We start from the raw sequence: 23,360 nt of genomic DNA, 5'->3' as shown, positions 1-23,360 counted from the left end.
TTAGAAAAAATGACCAAACAAATGAATAAATATAAAAAGCACTGAATTTTTGGGTTATTTATTTCAATTAAATTAACCACACTTATATATACAATACCTGACAAAAGTCTTGTTGTGAATCCCCGTTGTAAGAGCAACAAATAATATCTTGACTTCTAGTTGATCATTTAAGTGGCTGAAGGTCGATTTTTCTGATGAATCATCTGTTGAACTGCATCTCAATCATCACAAATACTGCAGAAGACCTACTGGAACCAACATAAACCCAAGATTCTCACAGAAATCAGTCAAGTTTGGTGAAGGAAAACTCATGGTTTGGGGTTACATTCAGTATGGGGGCATGTGAGAGATCTGCAGAGTAGATGGCAACATCAACACCCTGAGGTATCAACACATTTGTGCTGCCCATTACATCACAAACCACAGGAAAGGGCAAATTCTTCAGCAGGATAGCACTTATTCTCATACTTCAGCCTCCATATCAAAGTTCCTGAAAGCAAAGAAGGTCAAGGTGCTCCAGGATTGGCCAGCCCAGTCACCAGAGATGAACATTATTTAGCATGTGTGGGGTAAGAAGGACGAGGCATTGAAAAAGATCCCAAAGAATCTTGATGAACTCTGGGAGTCCTGCAAGAACGCTTTCTTTGCCATTCCAGATGACTTTATTAGTAAGTGATTTGAGTCATTGCAGAGATGTATGGATGCAGTCCTCCAAGCTCATGGGAGTCAAACACAATATTCATTCTTTTTCTACTGCAGCATGCCTTTATATTCTATACTGTACATTATTTCTAAGTGACAAGTCTTTTATCTAAGCAAAGTCAGACCTTACTGTCTTAATTAAATAATTACAAATCAAGGCATGATCATATTTTATTTAGCTAAAATAAATATAATCTAGAGGCCTTTGCCTTTCATATCAACTAGAAGTCAAGTTAGTATTTGTTGTTCCTAAAACTTGGATAGGACTTTTGTCAAGTAGTATATAAATATTTATGTGTATGTGTATGTGTGTGTATATATGTGTGTGTGTATGTATATATATATATATGTTTATTTATTCGTTTCTTACTGGCCCGAAAGGATCAGTGGTTCAGATTTTTTCTTTCCCTGCAAAAGTTTACACTGGCCCCACCAAAAAAGAAAAAAAAAGAAATCAATAGCTATTTCTTAGCCTCATATTTTACATAATGTGTAAAAAATAATGTCATTAAATCTAGAATTTAAATATTTAAAAAATGTTAAAATATTTGGCAGTAAAATACAGTAGCATGAAAAATGTGCAGGTTTTTATAGCAAAAAAAGTTGACTGAAGGCAAACTGACCAGAACATCACTTTATTTTTTTCATGGTGTTGTACCCTGGTAAATGTCTGTTTCCAAGGCGTTAGAAACAGACGTTTTCTTTTAGCCTCATAATTTGATGTTGCCATCTCTTCTCTGCACTGATTTTACCAGGTTTCATGCTCACAACAACTTCACAGAGAAGGTAGCATTTAAAGGCCTGAACTGTTTCTTGATTCTAAGACTATATTTACATACAATTGATAAATAGTTGCAGGCAAATTAAAATTTAGTGACAAGGCAGCACTAGCTGGCCAATAACGATTCTGTCTACTGTTCCGAGCGTTTCTCACACTGGCCCCGGGCCATCGTGCAGTCCTTGTTGTTGAGCAATGAATATATATATATATATATATATATATATATATATATATATATATATATATATATATATGTTTGTGTATATATGTGTGTATATATATATATATATATATATATATATATATATATATATATATATATATATATATATATATATATATATATATATATATGTATATATGTTTGTGCATATATGTGTGTATATATATATATGTATATATATATATATATATATATATATATATATATGTATGTATGTATGTATGTATGTATATATATGTATATATATATATATATATATATATATATATATATATATATATATATATATATATATATATATATATATATTTCCATATTTACCTTAACAGTGGGTTAATAAAACCCATCACTTTTTTTGTATTTACCCTGAGAAACAAGATATTTTTGTTTTTTAAGTGGTTTTCTCTTGGTTTATCTCCCTTGAGCACTCTTGCAGTTATTATGTTTCTGATTGCAGGAGTCTATCTATAGAGTCTGATTGGCTGACACTAGGACACACTGTTCCCAGTTCCCACTGACCCCCCTGTGTGATTATCTCTGTTTATATGTGCCCACGCCATAGACCCGAGGGAAATCCATCAGGAAAATACACAAAGCCTTTCATGTAGACCAACAGAACAATGGACAGTCAAGTCAATGCTGATTTTGAAGAGGGCCATTATGAAATCAACAAATCCTTCTCGAGCTCAAAGTGTTATGTAAGACGAGCGACGCTTCACTGTAGCTTAAATTTAATTTGACTTTATCCTGAAAGAACATTAGTTTACAGTCAGTTTTACTATGCACCGCTCACTGGAATTAGCCACCTTTTCTGTCAGGGGTGGCATGGTGGTACAGTGGTTAACACTGTCACCTCACAGCAAGAAGATCGCTGGTTCGAGTCCCGACTGAGACAGTTGATATTTCTGTGTGGAGTTTGCATGTTCTCTCTGTGTTGGTGCGGGTTACCTCCGGTTTCCCCCCACAGTCCAAAGAAATAGGTAAACTGGATAAACTAAATTGGCCGTAGTAATGGAGTTAACTTGTTAATAAAGGTTCAGCGACTAAACCACGCCTCACTTTGTCTCCTTAACCAATCACACACTCCCTTAAACTTATTTAAGGAAGACCATCCCTCTAGCACTGTTCTTATCTTTCTTTAAACCAACCCTCCCTCCCTCCATTTCCTCGCTTCCCATTCACAATCCTATAACCCTCTTCTCCAACATGTAGGTTGAATCGGGGGGTCCAATCACTCTGCCAACCTATTACAGAGACAATACCGCCACACTGAGTCTGTGGGCATAATAGGACGCCCGATCAACTTACCCACTTGCTTACCAGTCATCCTCTTACTCCCCTTGCCCTTCATCCTACTGTTCTTCTACCATCCCTTTCATCCCTACATCCCTGGGCCATGCCGGTGAATATGAGTTTGCGTGTGAATGTGAGAGTGTAGGTGTTTCTCAGTACTGGGTTGCAGCTGGAGAGGCAAAATATATGCCAGAATAGTTGGCGGTTCCACTGTGGTGACCCCTGATAAATAAGGGACTAAGCCTATGGAACATGAAGGAATGAATGATAAAATCTGTCAGTGTCACATGACCAGACCAGTTACACAGTCCTTGCTTGCACATCTACACTATAAACAATGCTGGATTCCACACAATACCTTCACGTTGTTCCAACACAAATCAATTAAGTTAACTTATTTATACAAGTTTAAGTGAATTGATCATAAATTAAGTTAAGTTGCCCCCCCCCCCCAAAAAAAAAAATAAAATAAATATATATATATAACTTAACTAATTTATGATCAATAAATTATAAAAATGTGTGTGGTGATGGAAATGACAGTGGTGGAGATGACATTTCAACAGTTTATTGTGAAAAAATGAAAGATAGCTTCACCGATTAGCTTTGAAGTGATATTAGCTTTTCATGACTACAAAACACTCTTGTTTACCCTAATTTTGTTTGGCTTTTTAAAACACATTTGAAGGTACAACATGTTTGGAAATGGCGTAAATTAAATGTATTTCTTTATTAAGCAATATTTATCTTGACTTTTCTTCAAGTGTTGTTGATAAAAATGTACATTTCCTCCATCTTGAACATGTTCTCAGATGGCTCTATTCATTTCCATAGAAACCACCTAAATAATCTCTCACACAAACTTTTTAAAGCGACATTACAGTGTTGTGGTGGAAATGACACTAATGCTGTGTGACAGCTATATTTTGTATAAAAAATAATATTAACAACAGTCTTACATTAATAACCATAAAATATTTAAGTTATTTCACTAGTGCTTCGTTAAGATACATTAATAGAAACCAGATAAATAATATCTTAAAATGTTTTTTTCAGGGTTGAAGTTGAAAACTCTGGGTGTGCGACAAAGTGAAAACAGCGATTTTGATACCTAAAAGAAGGCTGAATAATATAAAAATTATATAATAGAAAGGTAGTAAATCTTTTCAAAGTAGGTGTTATTGTTAGTTTGACAAAGAGGAATTTGAAAAAAAATTATATTAAAACTTTCCAAGCTCTTTTTTTCTTGAGTGCCTCTTTCTGTTTCAGAACGAAGTGGCAAATTAATATAAAAATATCAGAAATTAGACGAATAGCAGACTGAGCTGTTGTCACGCAAAGCAGCGAATAATTTTAGCCCAAACAAAGTCAAGGTTAGTCTGATAAACTGGACTTAGCAGGTGTCAATGAGAAAACAGGTCATTTCAGAGGGATCACCATGTTCGCGGAATCCCCGACTTAATTAATCGAATTAAAGGGACTTGGATGGGACGTGACGGCTTTATCAACTTCTCGGAGGCGGGCTGAAAGAAATCTACCTCTATCCATTCCACTGATCCAAACAGGGAGGCAGTGGGCGATCTCGGAAACACACTCAGGGTGATAATAACAGTGAGAGCCGTCAGCACCGCGGACAGCTCACTGACGCGCATGCGCAACACCAGTACTCTCTTAAGTATTTAGTCTGTGTTGTTCGCCCTCAGAAAAAAAGATGCCAGCACACGAAGAAAGAAGGCAACTTTAAGCGTAAATGAGCGTTAAAATAGAATAAATTCAACCTCGACCGACAATGAAGGTAAGACACAAACTGTATTAAATCATAAACTCTTTTTGATGGCTTAATGGTCTGTATTAGTGTAATTAGCTAACAATGAACAATGCATGCATTACACTACTTATTCGTCTTTTTTAAGGTTTAGTTTTGCATTTTAATAATGCATTAGTATATGTTGAACTGACAAATGTTTTGTACGAGGTACTTTATGTTAGCCTAATTAGTTTTTGTTGTTAAACATGTTAACTAACATGAACTAACAGACGATTGTTTTAAATCCCTCCTTTTTAACTGCTTGAATGATCTCTCTTTTCCAGATCTGCATAAAGCGAAGAGATTTTAATCAGAGATCAACGCAACATTCGTTGACGACGATTTTGTGATAGCAAAACAAAAACATAATCGCTATTCCGACGGATTACTTGTCGAAAAAGAAGGCTGGCGATGAATACTATCAACCTAACAAGTGTGAACTTAACGGAAAGAACTGGACATGCTTTTCAGTACTCCTTTTCAAGCGAGGACCCGATGTTTAAAGACTACAGACCGGTCAGCCGAGACCTCATTCCCTTACCGAAGGGGGTTTTGTACCTGTTAATGGCGGCGTTGGTCATTGTTGCAGTCGCCTATGCCATAGTGGGACATCTAATCAAAGACCTCGCAAATGATGTAGTAGGTAAGAGATATATAGCCTCAGAAACTTTAGTGTATCTTGAAAAACCTGTAAAAAGTGGTGGACTTTGGCTTATTGGAAGTCTGAAACATAAATTAGTCCAATAAATCAAGCATATTTTCTGTTAGCTTGCTGTACGTTTCTTACAGTGTAAACATGAGGTTCTTAGATCTTTAGAATGTTCGTCACTGTCATTAAAACAGTTCTATTTGGAATTGTTTGCTGAAAAGGATTCCAAAACAGCATTTTGAACTGCTCTTCTGACCAAATAGTTGCCATATATATGTCATGGACAGATACAGACGTTTTAAAAATGTTGTAGAGCAAGAAATAGCATAATTTATTTTGGTCTATGGCAGTGGAAATGATAGTGTATTTATTAAAGTACCATGATCATAGTATTTATCTCAAATACCATTCATACACAATATACAGTGCTCAGCATGGCATTTTATCCATTTCTCAGTGAATATAGGTGCATTTTTGTGCATTTAAACAAAACAGATTAAACATATATATTTATTAAAATTATATCTTAGTCACCAAACATATTTAGAAATGTAAAAATAATACAATTAAATTCAACCAAAATATTGCAAAAATAATACAACCTACTAAATTGCTAATTTTGCTTCTCTTGAGTTTTCCTTTTTTAACATTTGTATTTAATATTATTCATTTATTTCCTCTAATTAATATTTTCTATAACATATAAATTTGGGTGTACTAGTTTTTGGACCATTATCGCAAGTTATTTAGTCAGATTTGGCTTCAGTACTGACTAATCTAATGTATATGCACAAATATATTGTATAGCTTCCAATTAAAAATATTAATTTAAAAGATAGATTTGTAAGGGATGTACTAATATATGCTGAGCACTGTACAATGCCATAACACGTTTTCGGGTAACACTTTAAAATATTGGTCCATTAGTTAAAGTTAATCAATATATTTAGCGTGAACTAATGTATATTTATTAAGCATAGAACAGTGTTTATGCAGTGCTCATGCATAGTACAGCATTTATTTATCAACATTTATTTATTCAACATTTAATAATGCATGAATAAACTCAAAGCTGTGCTTGTTAAGATGAATGCAAAATAACAGTGAACAACTCAATTCTGTAACATTATCAAAGATGAATAAATACTGTAATATTGTTGTTGATTGTATTTTCGTGTTAGTAACTAACAGACCATTGTTTTAGCAAGAATCTATAGTGTTTTTGTTGCAGATTATTTTCTGACCTAAATCTCAATGTACTGGGACTAGGGAAAAACATTGTTTAATCATTTGGCAGATGCCTTTATCCAAAGCAACTTACAAATGAGGACAACAGAATTAATCAAAGCAACAAAAGAAAAACATGAAAACAATCATAACATTATGTCATGCCATCGGATACAATCACTATACTGTAACACTGGCTCAGTAGTTTTTGTTAAAGTCTTCAAAGTATATATAAATATTTAAAAATGTTAAAGGTATGACTGATCTCTTTACCCCTTTATGGCATAGTGTTGCCCTTAGGCATCAAACCATTTTTTTTTGTCCCACAAAACCCCTCTTTAATAAAATGTCAAAAAAAAGTCTGATAATAAGCTGGTGACCAATGAAATTTAAGGTGGGCGTGGGTTTGACCTGTCTTCTGTGGGCAATAGAGCCATTTTTGTGACTATGGCCCGCTTGAGCACATTACTAGCAGAATGTAAGATAGATTTAACTTCATTACTTATTCACAGTTTTTATATTAAAAGTTGTGTGATGTGGATTGAAGAAGCTTATTTGATTGAGAAAAGACACTTTTTTGTTATTATCTTTATACTAAAATGGTAGTTTTTCACTTGTTGCCTCAGGGCAATAATGTGCAGTTACACCCCTTATGTCAAAGCAATAACATCATATGGATGGAAATGAGCAGAAATGTTAATTTATCACCATAATAAATGAACTATAATAATAATAATTATTATTATTATGTATGTATGTATATATATATATATATATATATATATATATATATATATATATATATATATATATATATATATATATTTTTTTTTTTTTTTTTTTTTTTTTTTGCTTTACTGTATATTATTACTGACAGGAAATTGGATGTTGAGACATTTTTGGAGGTAAAGAACAAGACTGAGCAGTTAGGCTTATTCCCTCTGACAGCGAGCTTGAAGTGTCCCATTAGCTATTTTTCTCATTCAAAGATGCAAATTGATTAATTTCGAATGAACTGCTAATTTATTGCATTAATATTGTGATAACAACCCTTACTTCAACAACTAAACACAAGCATGCCAAGTCATGTGTATAAAATAATTAAATTATATTATAAAATAATTATAAATATCATGAGTAATCTCATATCTTATTAATGATATATATCATGATTTCTGTAAATTCAATCGATTAATACTTTATAAATTGACCACATATAACTTAAGGGGCTGTTTCTTTTTTACATTTTAAAGTATATAGTGAGAAATGTACTCATTCATATGTGACCACAGTAATCACTTCATTTAGAACTTCAGGGAAAACGTTGGATTAAACATGTAGAAATATAAAACAAATATTAATAAAATATAAAACACTTTTTGATTACAGGTCCAACATAAGAATAAAAATATTGCGGAGTAAAATGCAAAATGTAAACATTTCACTTTCAAGATTGCAGATTTCTCACAATGCTGTTATTCATATTGTGTTATTCATGTTGCACAGTCCTTATAAGTCTTTTCTTGATTGAAAATATGTATAGCACAGAAAACAAAACTAAATATTTTTACTTTTAAATTTAGTCTTTCACCCTCATATGATTCAGTGAACACCCAAATTTTGCACTTGTTGCACTACTTCTTCAAACAATATTGGAAAAGAAGATTATTCATTTGTTTCCACTAAATTGTTTTATTTATTAAAAGACATGTTCGTTTTCTGCGTCACGTATTATTATATTGAGTAGAATTTCACCAGGTGACTTGTATGTCTCCGTTTGGAAAGAATTGGTCATTTTAAATTGATTGGGATACATTTGTATGCATAAAACATAATACACAGTGTTTTATAGTTCATAGTAATAGTATATAGAAAAAGTTGAAGTCAGAATTATTAGCCCCCCTGTTAAATTTGAATTCCTTTATATTTTTTTCCTTAAGTTTTGTTTGATAGAGAAGATTTTTTTAAACATATTTCTAAACATAAGTTTTTAACTTTTAACTCATTTCAAATAACTGATTTCTTTTATCTTTGCCATGATGACAGTACATAGTATTTGACCAAGATATTTTTCAAAATAGTAGTATTCAGCTTAAAGTGACATTTAAAGGCTTAACTAGGTTAATTAGGCAAGTTAGGGCAGTTAGGCAAATCATTGTATAATGATTGTTTATTTTGTAGACAATCGAAAACAAATATTGCTTAAAGAGGCTAATAATATTGACCTAAAATGTTTTTTTAAATTTTTAAAAAACCGCTTTTATTCAAGCAGAAATAAAACAAATAAGACTTTCTGCAGAATAAAAAATATTATCAGACATACTGTAAAAAATTCCTTCCTCCATTAAATATTACATGAGAAATATATCTACAAGAATAAATACTTCACATGAGGGCTAACAATTTTGCCCTCTTGTGCCTGAATTCATTAAACTTACATTCATTACATCTTACAGTCACAGGCCTTAAAAACGCAAACAAATATTAACATTTTTGGCAAATTTGTGGAGTCACTGCAAAGTTTAAAGCTCCTGTGAAATTAAAATAAATATTTTTAAATGTTAGTTTCAGTCTGTTTGTTTTAAACATATTTATAAGCTATTGTGTTCCAAAACAGTGGCAAAATTCACGTTTAAAAATATATAGAACTGATATAAACATTTAAAGCTTTCAGTTTGTCACTTCAGCCTAAATGTATCAATGATTTTTTTGACATCACCTCATCCAATTTTCTGACCAATCAAATGCTCTTAAATATCTGGCATGCCCCGCCCCCTTCAAGACGCTTCTCATTTGCTTTTCATTTGATGCGCTTGAGCTCAACAACTCTCACTAGCAGAGCAGTGATCAAACTAAACGCTATTGGCCAGTTTTCTCAAAAAGGGGAGGGGCTACACTACATCCCACCCTCTCTTTATTTTACAGTTGAGATTACATCAAACATCGAATAAAAAAATGCACATTTCAAAACACTTCACAGGACCTTTAACCATAAATTTCTTTTTTTTAAACTGCGGCTTCTATAGTCAACTTCAAACTGACTGCGATGTGAACATTGTGAATACATTGTGCAGCTGAACTCCTCCTAACAGATTTTCACATCACATTCATTTTTTCTCTCTCCTGATAGACTGTGTGCTTGGCCCTAATGAAGATGTCGAAAAAGACGACATTTCAAGCATCAGACCCACCCGTCTGCCTGCGTCCCTGTCTTTCTCCCATGCCAACGCCTTCCACGTTTGGGACCAGGACGACGTTGTGATCCCCTTACCATCAGACGACAGCCCCCAGATGAGCCCCCTGCTGCTGGCCGCCATCCCCTACATTCCCTCCTTCTTCCCCACACCCACCTCCGTCAACAGCTCATCAGTGCCCAACAGTCCCGGGCCCATGTCTGCTATCCCACGGGATGTCTAGGAGAGAGTGGATGGTAAAATGGAGGAATATGGCTGCTTTATAAGGACATACAGTTGAAGTCAAAATTATTCGCCCCGGTGTGATTGTCTTTTTTTAGATATTTCCCAAGTTATATTTTACAGAGCAAGGAGTTTTTACAGTATTTCCTATAACATTTTTGTCTTCTGGAGAAAGTTATTTGCTTTATTTCGGCTAGAATAAAAGCAGTTTTTATTTTTTTTAAAAAACATTTTAAGGTCAATATTATTAGCCCTCTAAGCAGTATTTGTTTTTGATCGTCTACAGAACAAACCATCATCATACAAAGACTCGCCTAATTAACCTAGTTAAGCCTTTAAATGTCACATTAAGCTGTACAGTAGTATCTTGAAAAAAAATCTAGTCAAATATTATGTACTGTCATAATAGTAAAGATTAAATAAATCAATTAGATATGAGTTGTTAAAACTATCTTGTTTAGAAGTGTTTTAAAATAGTCTTCTCTCTGTTAAACAGAAATTGGGGAAAAATATACAGAAGGGCTGATGATTTAGGACTAATATCTCTGACTTCAACTGTATGTGATGGACCAAGACCAAAGAAAACCGAATCATTTGTGGACATTTATGGACTAACTGATGCATTCAATAACATTTACATTCATACACTCATTGTAGATGCTTTTTTAATAATATAATGTGTGTTTCAGTGCATTCAAAGCTACAAGTTTGGAATCAGTAAGATTTTTAATGTTTTAAAAAAGAAGGAAATTCTGCTCACCAAGGCCTAATTTTGATCTTTGATCAAAAATAAAGTGAAATTGTGAACTATTATTACAATGTTAAATAACTGTTTTCTTAATGAATGTAGTTTAAATGTAGTGATTCAAAGCTGAATTTTACTCCTGTCTTCACTGAAAAAATTACTTTTTGTTTGAGGGGGGACCAACTCTATTTTTCATGCTCGATCCACTCAAATTTGCTAAAACAATTAAAGTTAACTAAATTTGTGTTAGGACAACTTGACATGATGTCCTCTCTGCAGTCTGTAACAACGATGATATCCCATACCAAGTCCACTACATAGTGGACATTGTACCGCCCGCTAAGGTAACGCCCATGCTACTGTGATGGTTGAGTTCAGGGTAGGGGGAGGTGTAGGTAATCGTCTATTGGACCTGGTCCAGTACATAATCAATCTGCAGGCTGCAGTGTGGACTGTCTCCAACTTATAGAAATTTGCTGCGTCCGAAACCACCTACTACTCAGTAGCTACTGCATTTGAATTTAAACATACCACTCAGTCGTTGGAAAAGTACATTCTATACGATATGAATACGAAAAGTATGAATGGAATTCAGACGTACTACATCCGCCATTTTGTCATGGTCAAGTGACCTACCTGCGTCAGTTGTGTTGCTTTACTCCCATCAAGGAGCATAGAATCACCAAGAGGCGACACTCTAGTGCAATTTGGTAAACAGCTACTAGATGGTCCGGCGGCCATCTTTTAATGAAAACTCCAATAGAACAACAGCCTATTATAAGTCAGTTAAATAAACTATTAAAAGTGCTGATGATTGTGATAGGAAGTGTTGTATTGTCGTCTTTTATGTTGTATCTTAGCTTTAATGCGCTTTTAAGGAAATAAATAAAAATAAAACAGCTGCTTCCCATCACGACAGCAATAAGATCCAATGGACATCCAATCGCTTACACTCCAAATCGGCAGAATCCGGGGCTGTTTTTGGGCACTGCTGTTGCAATGGAACGTTCTATTGAGTGTCGTCTCTTGGTCATTCTAAGCTCTTTACTCCCATTCATGAATTCTCTTGCGGGGCATCATGGGATAGCGCAGAATGCATGGGATGCACACTCCAGAATCTCGTCAGAATCTCGTGTCTTCTCACATACTGATTTTCGAATTCTATGAATTCGGACATACTACTCTGCTCGCATACTGATTTAAGCGTACTATATAGTGTGGAAGTATGCGGTTTCGGACGCAGCCATTGTGTGGAACCCAGTATCTTGACATTCTTGTTTGTCACATGATCCTTCAAATATCTTTATAAAATGATGACTTTCTGATCCATTATGATCGGTTGTTAAAAATAAAAAATATATAGCTTTGATTAATATAAACGTAACTACATTATAACTTCCATAAAATAAGTGAAGGGGTATAAACTAATTTGGAGAGGAGCACATGCTATGATTGATCACAGCTAGTCCCTCTTCTACATTTATCGATAAACCAATCAGATGAATCCAAGCCTACAATAAATAGCTTATTTTGTCTTACTCCCTAATCTTCATTTTTAAAGAGTCCCCTTGTCCACCCCATCTCCCCCCTTTCCTCCTTTACCAGGGGGAACTCTTGAGACATACCTGATCTCAGAGCCCCTTTTATGCTAAATGACCAGGAGTGAGCTCTGGGCTCAATTATCTTTGAGCTCAGGGTTCTCTCCCGGGACAGCATGCTATATTAGTATCAAGCAATAGCTAAGTGTGAACTCTTGAAATGTATTATAAATGTATAAATGTAAAAACAAACTGACAACAATAATAATACTATACCAATTATAAATATTTCTTCTTGAGCAGATCATGATGTAGGGCATAAAATGTTTTCAAACTAGATTCCTGAAGGGCCGCAGCTCGTTTTGGTCCAACCCTAATCAAATCAAGGTGTTCAAGACTACTAGTTACTATTAAGCAGGTGTGAGTTGGAGGTAGTTGGAGCTACACTATGCAGAGCTGAGGCCCTCCAGGAATTGAGTTTGAGACCACTGCTGTAGACTAATCGTGCTTAAAATCCACCTATAAATCACAAGAATGAGTAATTTTATTTTAAATAAATAAAATAACAGATTATTAATTATAATAATATTGCAAAACAAATTCACAATTTCACTTTTTATCTGTATTTTTAATTTTAAAAAATGTAGCATTGGTGCGCAGAATAATTATAAACATTAAAGAAATCGTACTGATGCCTAACTGTTGACTGGAAGTGTATATTACCAGCCTGTTACCTTATTGGGATTCAAAGCCATAACCTTTGGCATTAGCGATGTCTAAGAAATCCAATTCAAAGGAAGACATTTTGATTGTATTTTCTTAAATATTTGGACTCTTAAATGTTTGGATTGAACGAGCCATGTAACTCTTTTCCTGTTGTGTAAGACGATTTGTGGAAGCTGTTGAACATCATTACAACTCATCTCCAAAAGGAGGATTAATTTTCAAAAAAAAAAAAAAAAAAAACATGCCTCTTGAGCTCAGGATGACTCTGCATTATATTATGGTATTAATGACATAACAACTCAAGCCTGTCCATGCCTGCGCAAAATAAACCCAACAACCCTCCTTGATATCGGACGGTCCCAAAGGGATCTCTCTTTACGGGATCCAGGCTCTTGGAAATCAGAGATGAGCAGGACAAAGGATAAAAAGGGAATATTATTTGGACAGAGGACCATTGCAATATGAACTGAGAGCATTACACCAAACGCCCTTGAAGAAGTCGTGGAGATTCAGAAATGTCTGATTGAACGTGAACACTGGATGTAAATGTCAAGCTGACTCTGGATCATTTCATGTACTTTTTTTAATGGATGCACCAGAATCTTAAAGTATTAGTTTGGCTCGGTTTGCGTTCTGCACTGGGTCACTCAAACAGGACATGTTCTTGCCCTGTTTCTGCGCTTTTGTAAAAAGAAAATGTTGGTTCATCTAAACTTTGTTCAACCTTTTCATCTCATTTCTGTTTGTTTTTGCATCCTCAGTCATGAGCATCTTGTTTTATAACTGTGGTGTTAAATTAATAGGAACTAATAAAAAAAGTTAAAATCAACTCTTTTTATTTTCTTCATGCACAATCCTCATATAGGTGAGTGGGCTTGACAAACCACCTGTAGAAAACACACTCTTTCATCTCTCTGACACTTTAACCAACACTTGCACCATGTTTTGCACTAGACATTTTGTTACAATCACTCCCTATCTCTAAATAAAAACTGAAAAAACCTTGCAGGTGAGTGGGCTTGACAAACCACCCGTAAAAACACTTTTCTCTCAATAAAAAATATTATTAAAATATATAAAAATGAGAGTTTATATAATTAGCATCGGATTGAAAAAGGATTTTTATCACATGAGAGAGGACTTTATTTTTTAGATCATTGTTTTTTATTCGCTAATGTCTGTCATAGCTCATTTTCACCAAATGAACATGTTCAATCAGCATTAGTGTGTTCGTAGAATGTCTATAATTGACATGCTGTAATCTCTGGTGATTCTGGTGAATTGAGCTTAGGGCTGGGCGATAATGGCAAGAATGCCATTAATTATTTTCCTTATTGAACAATAACAATATATATTTTGAAATAAGTTATTAATGCTTCCAGATTTAAGGGAGTATCCCCAACAATGACTGAAGCCACAAAAATTAAAGGGCCCATTATACGGCATAACATTTTCGGCTGATAATTTTTTGGTGGCACCTCTACTATCAACACACTTTAGATTCCCATTGTTGTACATTTCTGCAGTGTGATTGGCTCCAAGATCATTATAGAGTAAAAAGTCCAGAGCTTATCATTGTTATTAACATATATTTTATCATGATTTAATATAACATCGTTTATCGGCACAGTCCTAAGTAAGCTCAATTTGTATTGGCACTGGTTGTAGATGTCAAGACATGGAAAGATTACGAAAGCAGCTTTAACTCGTTTCCAATTGTGAGTTTGGTTGAAATAAATGGAATCAGTGCTACTAATCTTATTTAGTTTGTTCATAGAATTTGACACGCACAAAAAAGTCAATTTAAGTTTCAAGTAACAATGGGTTTACTCACTTTAAGCAAAGTCAACTTGTGTCTTTGGGTTTAATCTCGTAAAATCACCAATCACTATTTCCAGTGTAGCCAATTAGTTCATTGTTTAGGCTTACTTTAAGTGAATTTGCATTATAGTACAGCTTTTCTTACCAAACTCTGCCTTTTAAACGATGGTGTATGGGTGTGTATGTCATTTGTGTGCGTAAGATGTTGAGAAACATTACGAAAGCAGCTTTAACTCATTTCCAACTGTGAGTTTGGTTGGAATAAATGGAATTAGTGCCACTAATCTTATTTAGTTCGTTCATGGAAATTGACGTGCAAGTGTTGCCGGAGATAAAAACACTGCTTAACACTGGTGTGCATTTAGCAAACACTTTCATCCAGAGCAACTTGCATGGAAGCAAAGGAGCACATCTTTTATTAGTACATTCATTTCTTGGGAATTAATCCTGTAAACATACACTAAATAGTTTTTTTGAGTTAAATCAAATTAACTGTTCTAGTCATCTCAACTTGTATCAATTAAACTAACTTAAATATTAAGCTAAACTTTTCACTACTTAACAGAATGTGGTTAAACCTAATGGACTTACAACATAGCAAACGCTGTCATGACTTTTTGTCATCATTTTTTACAGTGTACTTTATTGTATTAAATAAACCTTATCTTTCATTTTAACTTAAGTTATTAAACTGTCTGAAAACCGCTTGTATTACTTACTTTAAATCAGAAACATGATTAACTCAGCTTGATATGTTATAATTAACAAACACCTTTTGACTTTTTCATTATGTAATATTTTCAGTGTAATGTTAACTCATATCCAATTAGTTGACTGTTTAGGCTTTATTTTAGCAAACCTGCATAATGGTAAAGATTTTGAACTTTTGATCAAGAGCTTACTATTATGTACTTTTTGTGTGGTAGATTTTTAGATTACGGAAGCAGCTTTAGATGAATAGAAACCATAAATTTGTCTGGAATAAACAGAATTAGTGCAAGTAATCTTTTAAAATTCGTTCATAGAACTGGACAACAACAAAACTATTCCCTTGAGATAAAAACACACCGTTTAGTGTGTGCATTTAGCAAACACTTTTATCCAAAGCAACTTTTTTAGTTTTTAACAACTAATTCCCACTATTAATACTGGCTTGTTATCTGCCTAACATTAAGATATTGGGTGTTTATTGGTACTTTTAAAGTATGATATTATTTTACATCCTTGACATTAATGCCTAAACCCAACTATTGCCTCAATAACTATTGACAAGGAGCAAATTATTAGTTTGAGCTTAGTTACAGGTTTGTTAATAGTGAGAATTGCACCTTAAAATAAAAGGCAACCCAACTTTTACATGCATTTTATGGGACTTGAACCTGTGACCTTGTGGTTGCACCATACCCTAATGTTATTAGCTATTCTAATGAATCAGCTAAGCGGATTCATGTTAGCTCGTAGCCAATTTGTTAACCACTTAGGCTTTGTATTAGCAAACATGCATTATGCTACAGATATTCTAACCACACTTCCTTTTTGAGCTGTCATAAATAAATAAATAAATAAATAAATAAATAAATAATATATATATATATATATATATATATATATATATATATATATATATATATATATATATATATATATATATATATGTCAACATTGCCATGAATTTTTTTACCAAAATAAATTCATGTAAAAATAAATGTAAAATACTTTGGGTAAGCAAGTATTTTACAGCACTTTAGAAATACTCAAAAATGCATCTGTCAATGTTTTCAAAGTATTCTATTTGATTTACCAAAGTCACACAAGTGGCAATTTCACATCTGTCACATTCATAACAACACTTTTTCCTTATAAATGTGAAAATATTAAATTAAATAAAACCAATAATTTTTGTTTTATAGAAAGTAACTCTTATCCTTTTGATTATGAATGTTTCTTTTGTGTTGTGCAGTTTATTTCACAGAATCTCTGCAATTTCTACAAAGTATTTTGTAGACTGTAACCCTGCAAAATTTTGTCACATCCATAACGCATGTTTATTTTCCTAATTTTAAGTACAAAACATGTTTACAGATTGATATTTTCTGGGGTCCGTTCTTCGTACCAAATAACCCAACAACTTCTATTTATACATAGCACATCTATCACAGCAAATCTGGCCAAAGTTCTGAACAAATTCAAGGATGCGGCGACCGTTACAGCAAATTAGGAGTTTAATAAGTTCTTTAATGAATTGTTAATAGAAAAAAGGTATACCCTAAAATAAAGTGTGACACCTAATACTATTACAAATGATTACAAGTGTTGTAAATAAAGACTTTGCGCTAAAGAAAAGCAAGCAACGTTCCCCTTCAGAACGTATCCTGGGTTGTGTGCGCGTGACTTTGTGGTATACAGCTGAGGTCGGAACGTTCACGAGAATTATTCAAATATTACTTATATATTTAGAATTATTACACTAATGTAAAAACAGTAATTATACAGAGTGTTATATTGTTACGTTAATCGTTAAATTGTATTTTATTAACTTCTACCTCTACCCTAAACCCAACCACTACAGTAATGTAAAAATACAGAGTATTATTCATATTATTTAATATATTGCTCGCTAAATTGTATTTTATTAACGTCTACCCCTATCCCAACCCTTAAAGTAATGTAAAAATATTAATTATTGTTATAGTGTCACAAAAATTATGCTAACGATTCGCAGCTGTATGTATCCCGTCTAAATTTTACCGTTACAACATGCTAGAATCATGCTAGTAACATGCTAAAAACATTCTAGTAACATGCTAATTCATGCTAGAATCATGCTAATTCATACTAGTAACATGCTAATTCACGCTTAAATCATACTAGTAACTTAACATGCTATTTACACTTTTAAACCACTTCAAACGTTCAGACTCGGCTTTTCAAGCCACCATTAAGTTTGTCCTATAACTTTAATATCTAGTTATTGTTAGTGTCACAAAAATCATGCTAACGTTATTCACAGCTGCATCCCGTCTAAACTTTACCCTGTTTGTGATTGGTAGTTATGGCAACTTGTGTACTACACAAACACAACACACACTCAGTCTCGCAGAGCTGGGTCATTCTCAGACAGGTTATTTTCAAGCGAGCGATACGGGATTACCTTGACCCGGCCACTTAACAGGTTGTGACATTAAAGCAAGTAAACAAGACGTAAATCCTTGCCTGTGAGAGAGCAGGATTCCCTCGAACTCTCCTCCTCCCCCAAGGCCAACAGTCGGCGGGACAGCAGATTTACAAACGCCTTCGCCAAGCGGGATTGTGTCCGAATCAAATAAATTGGTTTTGGCTTTTTAGGAAGTGCACACACTACATCGACGGGCAATTTAATCTTGTCGTCCAAACCCATGTGCTCTTTGCTTGTGCGTTTATGTAATTTTGTGTGCGCCGACTACACGAGATGCTGGCTGGCATGACGAGATTACACAAATCATGTTTCCATGGTGATCGCCTAATCAAACACTAACAATGTCCCGTTCAGAAGCATACACGGCTTCAAATGTTTGGGGTCAGTATATGATAAAAATACTTTATTTACGCTGTGGTTTTAAAACTATCCTTCTGTTAAACACAAAAGAAGATATTTGAAGAATGTTGGAAGGGTGCGGCCATTTAATAGGAACAAAATGTAAAAGTCATTAACAATGTTCATTGTTTGTGTCCAATAGAAGAATTAAACAGATTTTTTTTTGGGTGAACTGTCACTTTAAAGGAATCATAAGAGAGCATTTAAACATTATTAGAGCTATGCAGGTTTGGGTTTAAAATAAATACAGTTTTTAAAGGTTTTAGCAGAAATATTAAGCAGCACAACTGTCGTCATCATTGATAATAACAATAATAGTTTTTGATAATTAGACTACTATAATTCCTGAATGATTGATCATCATTTATATTGAATATTAATGTGATATATTGAATAATATGATGTACTGTTGAGATTTTATTCAGTTATTATATATATCATCTTTTTTTTTACTACTACTATTTACTGTGCATACTGTTTTTTTATTAGCCTATATAATGTATGTTACTTTTTATGTAAACTTTATAACTGCTTTGGCAATATATTTGTAACAATTTTCATGCCAATAAAGCAATTATTGAATTGAATTGATCATGCGACACTGAAGACAGCAGTAATAACGCAAAATAGGTTTTACATGACTAAAATAAACAACCCTTTAAGGTATGTTCGCAGAGAAGACAGATATTTTGAATTAAAATAATATTTAACAATTGATCTGCACTGTAAAATTGAGCAGTGCGATTAATAAAAAGAGTTCATTTGACTTTCATTGTTATAACTTAATAGAAACAAGTTATGTCAAGTCAAATTTTGATTATATTAGACTGAACTTACAGTGCATCTGGAAAGTATTCATAGCGCTTCACTTTTCCCGATTTTTTTTTTTTTGTGTTACAACCTTATTCCAAAATGGATTAAATTGATTTATTTCCTTCAAATTCTGCACACAATACTCCATATTTGACAATGTGAAAAGATTTCTTGAAATTGTTGCAAATTTATCAAAAATAATAAACCTGAAAAATGTACATCAGTATTCACAGCCTTTGCCATGAAGCTCTTAATTGAGCTCAGGTACAGTCTATTTCTACTGATTATTCTTGAGATGTTTCAGCAGCTTAATTGGAGTTTACCTGTGGTCAATTCAGTAGATTGGACATGATTTGAAAAGGCATACACCTGCCTATATAAGCTCCCAGGGTTGACAGTGCATGTCAAAGCACAAACCAAGCATGAAGACAAAGGAATTGTCTGTAGACCTCCGAGACTGAATTATCTCTAGACACAAGGCTGGAGAAGGTTACAGAAAAGTTTCTGCTGCTCTGAAAGCTCTTATGAGCACAGCAGCCTCCATCATACGTAAGTGGAAGATGTTTGGAACCACCAGGACTCTTTTTAGAGCTGGCCGGCCATCTAAGCTGAGTGCTCAGGGGAGAAGGGCTTTAGCCAGGAAGGTGATCAATAACCCGATGATCACTCTGTCTGAGAGAGGAGAACTGAGAGAACAGAAGGAATTCTCTGGTCTGATGAGACTAAAATTTTACTCTTTGAAGTATCTTCCCATCCAACCTGATAGAGCTTGAGAGGTACTGCAAAGAGGAATGGGCCAAAATTCCCAAAGACAGGTGTGCCAAGCTCGGGCATCATATTCAAAAACACTTGAGGCTGTAATTCCTGCTAAAGGTTCATCAACAAAGTGAGCAAAGGCTGTGAATACTTAATGCACATGTGATTTCTCAAGTTTTGTTTTTCATTTTTATAAATTTGCAACAATTTCAAAAACACTTTTTTCAGATTGTCATCATGGGGTATTGTGTGTAGAATGGAGGAAATAAATGCCTTTAATCCATTTTGGAATGAGGCTGTAACATAAAAACATTTGCTGAAAGTGAAGCGCTATCAATACGGTCCGGATTCACTGTGTATCTACAGTGTACTTGTGAAGAAAAGAAACGTTTAAAAAATGCTGATCCCAAACGTTTGAATGGCGATGTACGTTTATGTAATATTTTGTTTACACAGAATGTAGAAGCGAAGACATGAAAAGATTACAAGCAGCAGCTTTAATTAATTTCCGGCCAAGATTTTGTTTGAAATAAATAGCATGAGTGCCATTTAATCTTAGTTTGTTCATGAAGTTGGAACGGACGACAAGATACAAGCGTTCATTAAAAATATAAACACAGCGCTTAACATTTACGTAATTTTCAACCGAAATCAATGCTAAAAAAAAACACTTCTAATCCAACTTGACTCAAGTACAGCTGCCCTATATTTTCTCCATGAAAGTTCTAAAATTAAATAAAATTTTATACAATTTCTGTAATTTAATACCAACAACAAAAAAACAAATACATTTAAAATAATTAAATTTAAAATATTTAATATTTTATGTATTGAATACATTTTTAAATATTACTTTTTATTAAATATATATATATATATATATATATATATATATATATATATATATATATATATATATATATATATATATATATATATTTTATTTTTTTTTTATATAAAAACAATTGCAATTTTTTTTGCCGAAATCATAATTTTTGTTATAATTACCGATTAAAAGCTGTCCTTAAAATTTTGTAGAATTATAAAATCAATTGCGGTTAAATAAAGTCAAAATAAAGTTTTATTTTTTATTAATAATTTTAATAAGCATGCAAAAGTGAACAAGGGGAAACATGCTCATGTTAATAAAAATACGAGGTTTGGTAATCTAAACTGGTATTAAATGAAGCATCATGACCAACAGAATATTAATACAGCATATAGCATACATATATATATATATATATATATATATATATATATATATATATATATATATATATATATATATATATATAAATTTAAGTGGATTGAACATAAAACAATTAAGTTACTCCCAAAAAAAAAAAACGTCAAGAATTGTTTCAGCTCAGTGGCTCAGTGGTTAGGACTGTTTCCTCACATCAAAAAAGTCACTGGTTCGAGTTTGGGCTAGGCCAGTTAGTATTTCTGTGTGGAGTTTGCATGTTCTTCATGTGTTAGCATGGGTTTCCTCCAGGGGCTTCGGTTTCCACCAAAGTACAAAGACATGCACTATAAGTGAAGTGAATAAACTAAATTGGTCGTAGTGTACGAGTATGTGAATGTGAGAGTGTATGAGTTTTTCCCACTACAGGGTTGCAGCTGGAAGGTAATCTGCTGTGTAAAACATAGAATAGTGCCTAGTCGAACACATTATAAAAGTAAATATCTTCAGAGTAAAACAAACAAACAAAAAATAGACTTATTGATTGGATTAGATGGTTTAGCTCCACACACAGGATGATGTGAAATCTCATTGGTCAATGTTTGTGCATTTCTGCTTTCAGTGCGAATGTACAAACATAAATGCGACAAATCCCAGTTAAGATTTCCCAGTTAAGATGCCAGTTACTCGCTGTGGTCAAACATAGGAACAATGAGATCAACCGGATTCTAGCGTTTAACCAGGAAGGAGATTTACTCTTTGCTGAAAACAGCTTAGCCCTTCTCACTGGGTTTACACAAATGACTCGAGACCCTTATCCAGACCTCCAGAGAGCTGCTTTGACAGTACACACACGCAAATATACATGAGCAGACAGAGATACTGTATGATGATGAGCCATAGGGAAAAAGTGTAGTACAGGGTTATTATGGATAAACGAACGGACGGACGGATGGATGGATACTTTATTCATCCAAAAGGGTTATACTTAACCCTTGTGTGCTGTTGGGGATGTTTTCATCCACTCTGAGGTGATTTTGAGTCTTAATTTGGCCACAGATTTCTCTGTTACAGCAAATGAAATGGTTTTGGTGACAAACCTTATTTTGACAAATTTTATGCAATTTTATGCAAAAATGCTTTGAATTAAAAAAATTTAATAAAACAATACACTCTGGGCAAATTGACAACACTTTCATTATGTTGGTGACTGTTTTTGCCCCATTGACTTCCATCATAATGAAATGTTTTGATTGCAAAGCCATGACACCATATAGAATTGTCTGTGCGCCTCCGATACAGGATTGTCTCGAGGCACAAGGCTGGGGAAGGTTACAGAAAGATTTCTGCTGCTCTGAAAGTTCCAATGAGCACAGTGGCCTCCATCATCCGTAAGTGGAAGATGTTTAAATCACCAGGGACCTCATGTATCAACGCTGCGTATGCACAAAAACTTTGCGTACGCCAGGTTTCACGCTCAGAATCGCTCACGTTTGGATTTACTAACGATGAACTGAATGTGGGAATGTGCGCACCTCCACGGCAGCTTTACGGCTGGCGTACGCACATTTTTTTGTGCGTGTCTGTTTTATTTCCATTGGTGACTCCTAGAGGCAGTTGTGTTAAATTCCTCTCTACAAAGTGTCTGAGCCTTGCAATGGCAGCTGTATGAGACGGGTTCATCTAGCAGGTATATAAGGTTTCCATACCATACAATTGACCAGCCAAACATTAAAGCACAATTTGCAGCGGTCGCCTGTTTTCCCAATGTAATCGGAGCTATCTACTGCACACACATTGCTATAAAGACACTATCTAAAGATGAATTTGCATATGTGAATCAGAAACATTTCCATTCAATAAATGTGCAAATAAAATATGATGCACAAACTTATTAATGATTCCTACTTGTCTTTCTCGTGATAAATATTAGGCAAAATCTGATATGTAGCGGGGAAAAAAGACGCTGGATTCGAACCGAGTTCATGCTCAAACGTGTCAAAACATGATGACATGCGTTTTACGAGCTGCGCCACTGAGACTGTTAAGGATGTTGCAGCATTTTACACCTATAAATCACACTTTTTCTCTTTTAATTCACAC

At 33.9% G+C, this 23,360-nt stretch overlaps 2 protein-coding genes across 4 annotated transcripts in view; one reads left to right on the top strand and one right to left on the bottom strand.

Moving 5' to 3' along the window:
- The window catches only part of syce2 (synaptonemal complex central element protein 2), a 48,971-nt gene extending 30,498 nt beyond the window's left edge, over window positions 1–18,473 (bottom strand). Inside the window, exon 1 of one of the 2 annotated variants that reach the window (XM_087242696.1) lies at window positions 18,142–18,473. The gene's annotated coding sequence lies outside the window, so the exon portion shown is untranslated. The remainder of the gene's footprint in view (window positions 1–18,141) is intronic. The other variant, XM_087242698.1, reaches the window with a different exon arrangement.
- LOC147845542 (uncharacterized) lies at window positions 4,665–13,936 on the top strand. Of its 2 annotated transcripts, XM_087244097.1 has the most exons (4): window positions 4,665–4,794; window positions 5,091–5,449; window positions 9,813–10,112; window positions 10,595–13,936. In XM_087244097.1, the coding sequence occupies exons 2-3, from the start codon at window positions 5,218–5,220 to the stop codon at window positions 10,097–10,099; spliced, it is 519 nt and encodes a 172-aa protein (XP_087100223.1). In that variant the 5' UTR covers window positions 4,665–4,794; window positions 5,091–5,217; the 3' UTR covers window positions 10,100–10,112; window positions 10,595–13,936. The 2 variants fall into 2 exon arrangements, with proteins under 2 accessions (XP_087100223.1, XP_087100222.1); XM_087244096.1 differs by having other exon boundaries at window positions 9,813–13,936.
- Window positions 18,474–23,360: the final 4,887 nt, after the last annotated feature.

This window comes from Danio rerio, chromosome 3 (genome assembly GCF_052040795.2).
Source record: "Danio rerio strain M-AB ecotype USA chromosome 3, GRCz13ab, whole genome shotgun sequence".
Classification (NCBI taxonomy): Eukaryota; Metazoa; Chordata; class Actinopteri; order Cypriniformes; family Danionidae; genus Danio; species Danio rerio.
The sequence above is the reverse complement of the archived record's forward strand: the minus strand, read 5'-3'. Positions and strand labels throughout refer to the sequence as shown.